This window comes from Stegodyphus dumicola, chromosome 6 (genome assembly GCF_044657685.1).
Source record: "Stegodyphus dumicola isolate Sdum_Otavi_A_Nest chromosome 6, ASM4465768v1".
NCBI classification, from domain to species: Eukaryota; Metazoa; Arthropoda; class Arachnida; order Araneae; family Eresidae; genus Stegodyphus; species Stegodyphus dumicola.
Window position 1 is genome coordinate 202,295,734 of NC_140773.1, and position 12,271 is coordinate 202,308,004.

Here is a 12,271-nt window from a genome sequence, read left to right on the forward strand (position 1 = left end):
TATATATATATATATATATATATATATATATTTTGGTGTTCTCTTGGCAGTTTTATTATCATGAAATCATGTCATTATAATGTATCATTATTATTGCTTATATTCTGAAATTGTTAATGTATTTCAAAGTACACTGTAAATTTAATTAAAGGTTCTCAGTAATATACATTAAGTATTAGATACTTACAGTAGTTCTACAAGTATCTAATGCCAGTATTTTTTTCTAATAAAATATATGTAAAAATATAACCAAATAGACCTGTTCCACTATCTTACACTTTTCCATTTTCAAATATTAATCCATAAATATAACATAAACATTTAACATAATATTTCAAATATTAATGATCCTGAGGGAATTAGTTATGTTTGGAATAAATCTTAGTCCTTTATTCTTCTTTCTGTTAGAAATGCATAAATTCATATAATGTTATCTTATTATAACCTTAATTGAAATTACATGCTGATCTTGTGAGCTGTGTAGCATGGCATACTACAGATGAAGTTTTATCTTGTGGAGATGATCATGAAGTTCTAGTCTGGAATTTAGTAACCAATGAAACAACCAAATTACTAACATTGGCCAATGATCTATTCCCAACTGATATGCATATATTTCCGAGAACTTCAAGTGCTAGTGGCATTAAAAAGCAGATTGGAGGAGATATGTTCATTATAACTACTACAGATGGTAAGTAAGTAAATTGTTTTCTTACATTTAATTAAAAAAAATAGTTTTATGTCATTTAAAAATATTTGCTATTGAAGTTTAGTCATTTAATTTGGGACCTCAGAATCTTATCTAAAGAGATGTATTAAATCTGGTTTTCTTCCGATATAATTTTTTTTACTCTCTTTCGCATATCATTATGAAAATAACATGCAAATATAGATTCTTCTGTTATTATCATTTTTTCAGCTGTAAACTTGTCTTTTGAAATAAGGTAATAAATTAGTATACTTTAGTTTGAAGATTTGGTATTTTTCTGTGAATGGAATATCAGTCACCAAATGTAGTAGCATGTTTATATTGTATCATGAAAAACTCTGTATGTTTAATATATGGAAGTATACATGGGAGAACAAGCATTGTGCATATTAAACATTATATATGCATATACAGAAAAACCTTGCCAAACACTGGGCTTATGTTATTAAGACATGCACATATGACAAAATAATATTTCAGACAAAATAATAAGTTAACTTTCTATGGAAGAAACAGATCTGGTGATTTTTGCTTGGGATAATATCTGATGCAACTGCCATTACCCATTCTCACTCGAGAAATCCCCTCATCAGATCACTTGATGTTCTTTGAGCTGCAAATTATGTGGTTGCGAGTCAATTTTTCATTGCATTAAAAGTGAAAATAATTATATCACGATGTTTCCCAAGAAGATTGTTGCCTCAGATAGTGCTGCAAAGAAAAATAAGGAAACCATGGCCATTGAAATTAAGAAAGAAATCATAGATAAACAAGCATGGTGTAAGAGTGATGGAATTGATGAAGACGTACTGCCTTTCAACATTGACGATTTCCACTATTCTGAAAAAGCAGGAAGAAATTAAGAAACTTGATGCAGCCAAAGGAGTTACCGTTACTTCCGAGCACCGTCCAAAACTTGAAGATGTTAGAAGATGTTGAGAAGCTGTTGTTGGTGTGGATTAATGAGAAGCAGTTAAAAGGTCGGTGTTGGAAGCTATCATAAAGGTAAACTACAGATATATTATTTACCAGTGTTATTTATTAGAAAAATTGATTTTTATGTTGATATTTCTGGGGGTGCGAACAGATAAACTGAATTTCCATTATTTTTAATGTGGAAGTTTGTTTCTAGATACAAGAAATTCGCAATACGAGCTCAATGCTGGGAGGAATTAAACACATATCTTGAAGTTCCATTGTATTTTACTCAAATTGAATAAAACAATTTGAAGTATAGAAAGAAAATGTTCTTTAGCTAAAACACTTAAAAGTAATCTCTCACACTCTTCTATATATGTATGTAAATAGATAAGAATTTAGAGCTGAAATTTGATTTTTGAATTATGCATATTATAAATTACGGGAAGATGCACAGTAATTTTTGTCACCTTAATAATAACAATTTTATTTTCATTTTGTATACAGGAAAATTTCATCTTATTAATAGAACTGGAAGAATTGAAAAAAGTGTGGAAGCACACAGAGGAGCTGTTTTGGCTGGTCGTTGGAGTCATGATGGAACAGCTTTTGTTACTGGTATAAATTTTTTTATTTCTTTTACATCAACAATGAATATTCTTTTCTTATGTTTAAACATGTTGTTAAAAAATAAAACATGTATAAATTAAAAGCAAATATGTTTTCATATCAACATAACAAATTATTGTTTTTGTTGGCATCAAAAGAGAACAATTTGATCTTTCTATTTAAATTCCATTCAACAGTTAACTCTATACCCACTAATTTAAGATTAATCCCGAGATATTCTTTTAATAAAGCTACATAATATAAAATTATGCATTTAAAACAAGCTATTCTAAGTACAAAACATGGTGGGGGAACTTCATATGGTACTATTCTTTTATAAATTAATGGCACCTGAGAAGTTTCGCATTTTTTTATAAAAAAAAGCTTGATAATTTGATGCTTATGCAATTTTTCACTAGATCTCATGCTCATGAACTGTTACAAAATATTTTCCCCAACAGTTCTTTTTAGCTAGAACATGAAATTTGCATATGTAAGAACAACAACTCTTGATTCAAGTGTTAAAAAGGCATTGACTATGAGAATTTAAGCATAAAAAGTCAGGATTACAGTACAAAGTCTTTAATCCGGACGTCCATAATCCAGAATGATCTATAATCCAGACCTCAAAGCTATAAACATTTCTACGTTATGCGTAAACTCATAATGCATTTACGCATGCGCATATGCGTTTACGCATGCGTGTTTAATGTATAATTGATGGTATAAGCTAGGCTAAAATGATCTAATAATCTATTTCAGTTAATGTTGCAGATTGCGTTGTTTCTTAATCTTCTAGATGGATCCAGCTTATTAATTTTTGCAGACTGTTAAAGCAATTTTATAAAAAGTAAACTTGAACTTTCGATTATGTCTACTAACAATTTTACAATTTTAGCGTGTGCAAATGCTGCAGGAACGCACAAGTGCAAACTTTTCGTAATTGAAAAACATGCACGACCTCAAGCGTTTAAAGGAGTAACAATTTTATCTGTTATATATCGTGCAAATAAAAGAGCATGGATGACACAAGCGTTGATGAATGATTGTTTTGAAAATCATTTTATACCCGAGGCTCGGCGACATTTGAATTCGGTTGGTTTACCTGATGACTCAAAAATAGTCCTAGTTGTTGATAACTGTTCGGCGCATACTTCACTTAAAGTTTTAGTGACAGATAATGTATCCGTATTATTCTTCCCTCCAAATTGTATGTCTATCATTCAGCCTATGGATATGGGAATAGTGCATGCGCTGAAATGCAAATATAAAGTAGCATATCGCTTCCGATAGTGAAGAAAGTGACAGGGAGGTTATTGAAAACGAAAAAATTTCAATTGACAAATTAGTCGGTATTCTCAACACAGCAATTACAGGACTTGAACAGCGAAACTTTGTAACTGAACAAGAAATTATGTCTGTTTATAGAATTAAAGAGAAAGTATTAGCACATAAAACGAAGCAACTTAAACAACTTACATTGAAAGAAATGTTTAATAAAGTAAACAAATAAATATTAAGCTTTTTTTTTTATATATAAATTTTGATACCCTTTAGATCATTATTGCTCTTTATTTCATAAATTAGGTTTCCATATTTTTAATTTTACAATTTCTGCATGCCATCTTACCAGATTTAAATTGATGATCTGTAATCCGGAAAAACCCCTAATCAGGAATCGCCGAAGTCCCGACGAGTCCGGATTAAAGACTTTGTACTGTATCAAGAACTTGCTGAGTTTTTATAATAAATACTTGAATGTCAAAACTATTCAATGCTAATGTTTAAAATCTATTTTGTTAGAAAAGCTTTTCTGGGGGAAAAATTTACTGGGATTATATAGCAACTCTAAAACATATAAACAGTGATAGACAACAAACCTTAGATAAGTTAATCAATGATGACATGCCATGCTATTCTGGTTGACCCATCAGCATTTATAAATAAAAAATAAATGTACAGTAATTGCACCTCACATCCAGGCTTAGTTCAGCTATTGCATTCAAATAGACAAAAAAAAAGTTTTTTTTTTTTTTTTTTTCCCTGTCTGTGTGTGTGTGTATATGTGCACTAGCTTAAAAGCACTTTTTCTTGAAGCTGGGCCTTCTTGCTAAGTCTATGCAGGAAATACTTACCTTCAGTTTCAGATTTAATACTTTTTAAACTTGGCAGTAAATTGTTATTAATTTATGTTCTTGAAATCAAATGCAATGCATTCCAAACCTTTTTTAAAACTCAGTTTAGGTATTTTTTAAAAGAAAACAAGGGTGTGATTAATACACTATATCAGCAGTATTCAAACAATGGTTCACGATCATATCTAGAGTTATGAAATTTATTATGGGGTCACAAGGGGGATAAAAATCCTAAAAAATCTAAATTGATGGTATATAACTAATGGTCACACTTTAGTTAAAGTTGAAAAATTTTTTGGGGGGATTGTTTGCATTTTTATGTGTCACACTGTTATAATGTTTGAATACTACTGCATTATATGATTCAAATTCATATTTATGTGTTAGTGTAACAACCTTAGTAGAAGTTTCTAAGTATTCAGAAATGTACCAGACTGTTGCAGCCATGCATGTAGCAATTGTTTAGGCTACCATGCATATAAAACATGCATAAATTAAAAGCAAATAAAAGTTTTAATAAGCAACTTTGCTTCTTTTTGTTGTATTCCAGGTTTGAATGATTTTTATTAGCAAATCATGATAACTTTTTACCCTGAACTCTGTTTTAAGCTATTTGCCTGTGGGATTTGATATGCAATAAAAGAAACTGCAGTAAAATTTCTGTAGGAACCCAGCATTTTGCTTCAAAATTACTAATGGGAATAGTGCTTTAAATCTATTCTTAAAACGAATGAAATTTCCACCAGAAAAAGAGAAAGGAAAAATGGTTTTTAAGCAGATTTATTAATGATTTTTTTTGAATAAATACCTAATTAAGAATAAAATATGTATATTTTAAGTAATATTTTGCAATTATAAGTCAACATTCTTTTTGTCTTCTTACAATGTCACCAGATTACACCTAGGAGGTTATGCTAATATGTAAGTAAAGTAACTCAATTTTTTTTTTCTATACTGTAAATTGCTGATTTTTATTTTATTTTTTCCCATTTTATATTTCTAGATTAATTATGGTTTCTTTCATTTTGCTAATGAGATGCATGAAGCTGTTTTATTAATTAATTGAAGTGAACTGAAATAATTAAAATAACTGTTTAGTAAATAAATGTGTAATTTTTTTTTTTTTTTTTAGTTTGTTTAACAGTAAAATTAAATATTTTCCTAGTTTTCAATATTCTGAGGCACTAAAAGATTAATAATCATCATTATAGTATAATAGCTCCTTAGAAACTTAAAATGAATTGTAACAAAAACACTGGGGATCCCAAAACACTTCTTAAATATGTGTAAAATTACAGAAAATTTATTTAATTTTAATAAAATATTTTATATTTTATAAAATTCTAGTGTGTTTCTATGATGCTTGAATAGGAATAAAGGATGCTATATATTAGATGATGTTCATGCATATAGCATCATTGATTTATTGTGATCTTGAGATGATGAAATATATTTTCAACATTAGCCAGTTTAGGTATTTCCTTATCTTCATAGCCTTCATCATAATGGCAGCAAGTTTGTGTTTACTTCTTATAAACCTACCTTGTTGCCATAGTTCCACAATTGCTTTTAATATAGCATTGAAATTAATTCCTTATTCCAAAGGCTTTTGCTACCTGAATTCTGCAAGCCAGGACTCAAGGTGATGACAAGCCATGCATCATTGCTTTTTATTTCACCACACAAAGTATTCAAACATTTTGTATATGAGCAGCTATTTCCAGATCAACAAAATGGAATTTATGATTCATACTGAAGTGAGCATATCCTACTCTCTTTGTTTTATATGTTTGTCAGCAGTATGAATATATCATTGATCTCCCTTGCATATGATCTGCAATTTTTGCCATGAGTATAGTTGCCTCTCTCTTCATAACTTGAACAGGAAAATATTGCTAGTTTCTTAGCATAACCTGCCAAATATCCATAATGTTGTGGAAGAATTAACTCTACTGCCATTTTTCCCCCGAGATGAACAGACTTTTATGTATTTCCATAAGTTTTCCAGAAACAAATATTCACCTATTTGATCGCCAGATTAAGTATAGAGAACAACATATCTCTTTCATAAAAATGTCAATAACAGCATTTTCTCTCAAAGATTGAGTTGTTTCTCTGCCATTTAGTTGATGTCAGTTCCTTGCCCAACAGTAAATAAATCACAGCACAGTTACAAACAGAATTCTTAAACCAATTGTCTAAATATATTCTTTTTCTTTCACTTGCAGTTGCTATCATTAAAATGCTGTTTAATGATGTTAATTTAATTTCATGGCCATTTTTGCATATTCAAATGTAAAATGTGTACTAAAATGCTTTTCTTGAAAGAATGATTTTTTATTTGTCAGTAAATAAAAAAATTTTGAAAAAACGAAAATACATTGTGAGAGCTCTACTCACAAGCTCTTATTTTTTTACAGTTATAAGTAAATAAAATATTTTCATGTATCATTGAAAAAAGAAAATACATTAACACATGTGGCATTAACATGTGGCCCACTCACAGCTCTTCTCATGAAGAATGAACTAGTTAAGTGATCATTTTTAGGACTGCATTGACAATTTATTGATATTCTTGGCAGCATTTTAAAAACAGGGTCTATAAAACTAAGGTAGTACCCAAATTTATTATGATTTCTAAGAGGTAATGTTTGACAATCATGTCAGATTATTATTCTCTTATCAAATTGTTATTCTTGCATCAGAATGTTATTTCTATTAGATTGTTGGTCTATAAAACTGAGGAAGTACCCAAATTTATTATGATTTCTGAGAGGTAATGTTTAACAATCATATCAGATTGTTATTCTTACATCAGAATGTTATTCATATTAGATTGTTATTATTATTACTGCTTGTCTCCATAATGCTTCTAAATATGAAAACATGTGGCTTCTTCTATACCAGTTCTTAGTTCTAAACTACTAATTTCTTAATATTAATCTGTTTTGGTGTTGCATCATTAGACTTTCTTCCATGCATCCTTGTAGTTTATTCATAATAGGACTTACTTTGCTTAAACCAAAATACATGCAATAAACTATGTATATGCTTGCAGCTGGTGAAGATGGTCAGATTAAAATATGGTCTCGAAGTGGTATGCTGAGGTCAACATTAGCTTCAAATAGTAAGCATTTCATATTTATATTTTGAAGACAGTGTGTTTGCCTTCCTAAAACCTATCTCATCTTAAAATGTTTTTATTATTTTATAAGGAAATTCATAAGAGGAAATATAAAAGAGGATAAATATGTACTTTTATTCCATGACAACAAAATGTTCAAATCCAGATTTAAATATAAACAGTAATAGATTTAATATGTATATATATATATATGTAATAATAAAATTTCATAGTCAAGATTACACTTAAAGTTCTAATTGTATGTTCTTTTCATTTTTAATGGCGACGGTCTCTTATTTGAAAGTACGTGGAATTAAATCCACAGCCCCGTAGTCAAGTTGTTTTTCCCACCTTTTCTATACATACAGTTTTAGAATGTTCTGGAAATATTTCTGGGAATGTTCTGGAAAGTGAACTGGATTGGCTGACGTCATTTCTTGGAAGCTCTGCCTTTCCAAAGGCTATAAAAAGACTCGCAAAGGAATATCGGGGGCTTTTTCTTAAATGTCACGATGCAGTAAACTTCATACAAAAAGTTATTAGTAATTCTTTTTATTTACTCCGGATATCTGATTTTGTAACTGCTATTTCTCCTGAGTAATAATAAATGGATCCTGTTTTTTAAACTTATCGTCTGATAATTTAAGCTATGACTACATTTTATGATTCTTCACCAATCTTTTATTCTGGACAAAAGCTGGTACATCACACACACACACACATATATATACATATATATGTGTGTGTGTGTGTGTATTCAGAGTTATGTATACTTTTTTTAAGTTTTTCTGATTTAAGCTCATTATCTAATATAAATATGTATGCTGAGTGATATATATATTTTTTTAGGTTTTCCAATCTATTCTATAGCTTGGGGCCCAAATTCAGATCAAGTTCTGCATACTCTGAACCACCAACTGGTGATCAAGCCTCTTCAACCAAATTCTAAACCTCTACAAGTAAATAAACAATTTATTTGAATTTTTTTATTATTTTCATTTATTTTTTCAATAAAAGTTTTTATAATACACAAAAAAAATGTGTGTTTTTATACTTTCAAATTGTTGTTACTTAGCTTATTATTACATATTACTCTGTGTGCTGTATGTGTAAATAACTTAGGTTTTAAAAATGATCTAAAAGTTTGTGATCTTCTGTCTTCAAAAAGTAAATTTTGTTTTCAGAAAACTAGAATATTTATATTTTCAAGATACACATATTTATACTTTGAATAGTAATCACTTTTCATGTATTAATTTGTCAAGCATCTGTATACCTGTGAAGTGGAACTGTTTTTCATTGAACTTTTTTGACCTTGCTAATTCAATTTTTGAATTGTTACATCATATGAAGTACAGGAATTCCTGCATCTGTTGTTCATGCAATATTATAAACACAAAGCAGCTTAGATAAGCACATAGATTGCTATACCAGTTACTTCAGATTACACATAAAGTATATGTTTGCTACCAAAAATCAAAATATTGTTAATTATACATCAAATGAAGTCTGCTCTAAAACAAAAGTTTAGGGCTGGATTTCCATAAAAACAGAGGTTTTATAAGCTTAATGCACATTCTGTATTAGATTACAAAATAAGCTTTTTGTTTTGTTTTCTTAGATGCTTAAGTATGGAATAAAAACATAATTTTGAGAAATGTAAAGTGAGCAATTAGTGCTGTGATAATTAGACTGTGGCCTCTATAGTGGCTCAGTAGTTGACTGCTGAATACTGAGAGTTTGACATAGATTGAATCTGCGTCAAACTCCCAGTATAACTCCCATGTGTAACGGGAATATGAACCAGTTTTTCTTAGAAAATCATCCAAAAGACATCCTTTCCCTTACGCAGATACTAGCTCTCATGTGCTTTGCCATATTCAAATAACTGAAACCTAGACAAAGTAAAGAAGCATGCATAATATATCATTAAATTCAAATTCTAAGATAATAGAAGTAAAATTTAAGATTAGTTTTTTGTTCATATGTGATGAAATTTAATTTTTAATTTAAATAATTAATATGATTTTTTTAATATTTCTACTCATAAAAATTTAGATATTGGAAATAAGTAATTGTGATAAATTGCTCCAGTGGTAATCTTAATGGCCTGTAATCATGTGCTTTCTTTGACTGTACATTTTGCCTTTTGTGTCTTGCCTTCTCAGGTTATATTCTTCAGTACGGTGAATTTACACTTTTAAATTTATGTCGCCCAGCCAGTATAGTGGTTAGTGACCCTGACTGCAGTGATGAGCCCAGGTTCAAATCCCGGAGAAGGAATGGTTGTAACTGACCATCCCTTCATAGGAAGCAATGGTGGCCACTATTAGGTGATTCAATAATGAAATGGCCTCCACTTCTGGCCCTTGTAGTGTCATAGTGCTAATGGCTATTAAATAGAGTGTTCAGTTTTAACCCTTGACACTAAAATCCCGTAAATTATCTGTTTATAACTGAAAGAGAAAGGAGGATGAGAAGTAATGAGAGGCAAAACTGTTAATCATCAGGGGGGAAGAGCCATTAAATCTTCTGAAGTACTTCAACAGCCTACTAGTTTAAGAGGAAGTGTTTTTCCCCCTTAATATCGTACTTATTTCAAAAGAAACTATTAAATAAAATCTGGATGTGTTCAGATTTTACATTACGCCCAAAGAGGCTTTTTTTTTTTTTTCTTTTTTTTTTTTAATGTTTTGTGTCTAAATACCATGTTCTTTGCATTAAAAAAATAAAATTCAGTTCTACAGCAATAACACAAAATAATTTAAAAAGAGCATATCTTTAGAATTTCTGATACACAGTCTTGCAAGCTGAAGATAATTTTTTTTTTTTTCCCTGTACAGTGTTGCCATTGCTCGCTTTGAAATCATTGAGTTTGTTAATCAAAAATTCGTTAAAGTTTTACAAAATATGAAATAGATAATAAAACAAATTTCGAATTCCAAATTTGGCCTTCTAGATGCCCATATTCAGGTGGAGACATACGTTATTCACAATTTGATGGCTCTAGGTACCATTGTTTTATCACAATGCTAGAAACATATATACATTTATGCAAATTGTTCATTATTTAATTTCTTTAAATATAATACAAGGCTCTAATATTTGGTGGCAACAACTTAAGTGAATCAATGCAAAATGCCAAAAGGAAATTAATAGTCCTTCTTAGCAAATTACCCCTTTAATATATATATATATATATATATATATATTTAAAATTGACTAAAAAAAACTTTTGAATTTCTGTTTCATTCGTAAACATGTTAACTATTTTAAATTTTCCATTGATTGAAAAAAATACTTTTCTTTTATTCTAAGATAAATAATTCTTACCATGCATTATGTCTTTCTGAGAAGGATCATGAAATTAAACATATGGTCCAATAAAGATACAAAATGCTTAAAAAAGGACAATAATTGTGATGCAATCTAGTTTCATGGATCAAAAGTGCCTTTTCCATATTGCATTTCATCTACTATGGGATAGATGAAATGATATCATATAAGTGAAAGGAGAAATAATTTACATATTTGTAATGATATAGCCATTGACTGGAATATCCTTAAGAGATGGTTTGGTCATCTGATCAGACACACTTAAAACTGAATTTGAGATTCATTAAAATTATTTAAATTTACCAAAGTCTCTTTTTAATCTAGAAAAAATAGTGATGTCAGAAGCATCTTATCTAAACAATGGCTATTCAAGAGCATGCAGCAGAAAACTGGAGAGTGCTTTCTGCTTGAAATTCTTAACAAAAAATTCCAAAACACTTTTAGAGAATATGTCCTACAGAGTCCCATTTCATTGAATTTGTATGACAGAATAAGGGCCAAGAAATTATTTTCAAGCTCTTCTTTGCACCACTTAAAGAGTTTGGACTACCAAAAATTTCTTGCACTTAGATTGGCATTGATTTCATAAAATTTTGTGAATTAATTGTCCCTAAGATTCACTGATATCAAAATTTATTTCTTTTGATTATGCATTTCTTTTAAAAATCTTAAATTCCTTTTTTATTAAAAGATAGTATTCATTTTGAATTATTATTTATTTTATTTATTTAATGTGGTCTGTGAAATATCCAGAAAAATTGTATTTTAAAAATAGAATTAAAAGCTTGTAATAATGATGTAATGATGATAATGACTAGTATTCTCTGATGAATCAAAGTTCTAATTCATATGGTCACACTTTCAGTTTTTTAGTGCATTTAATAACTATGCATGCTGAATACATGAATTTGCATTATGTCTTCCATTGAGCTACTGTAATTTTTTTCAATGTGTTGATATAAACTGCTGCAGATTTTTTAATAAATTGTTTGGTGAAACATTAATTACATCACTGTAAATATAAGCTTATACAACTAGAAGAATATTTCCCAAAGATAAATACAAATTAGTATTTTCTTCCAAAACAAAATAACATTTTAAACATATTCATCTTTTGATTATAAATTTTAGATACCATATTTATTCAAAAATGATACCCTTTTGACCTACATTTTAGGATAAATTTTAAGAAATAAAAACATAGATGAATGTTTGAAGGGAACATGGTTCTGATTACAATTAATTTGTTTCTAATTAGAATGAATGGCAAGCTGTCTAATTGAATATAATATTTTACTATGGTATATATAAAAAAAAAACTAGGAAAAATTGATGATATACTATTGCTTATTTATTTTCAGGCATACCAGTAACCAATATCCTATGTAAAAGCCTAAATTAAAATTGTTCATCTAGTTGTAGCTATTATAATTAGCAGTA

General features: G+C 29.1%; 1 protein-coding gene across 7 annotated transcripts in view; it reads left to right on the forward strand.

The window, feature by feature from the left end:
- The window catches only part of Oseg5 (intraflagellar transport protein Oseg5), a 111,128-nt gene that overhangs the window by 3,250 nt on the left and 95,607 nt on the right, over positions 1–12,271 (forward strand). For 3 of the 7 annotated variants that reach the window (XM_085819347.1, XM_085819351.1, XM_085819353.1), the window contains exons 2-5: positions 459–691; positions 2,135–2,245; positions 7,430–7,498; positions 8,345–8,454. In XM_085819347.1, coding sequence (XP_085675473.1) covers positions 459–691; positions 2,135–2,245; positions 7,430–7,498; positions 8,345–8,454 — 523 coding nt within the window. Of the gene's footprint in view, positions 1–458; positions 696–2,134; positions 2,246–7,429; positions 7,499–8,344; positions 8,455–12,271 lie in introns of those variants that run through there. The other 4 variants (XM_085819350.1, XM_085819348.1, XM_085819349.1 and 1 more) reach the window with 2 other exon arrangements.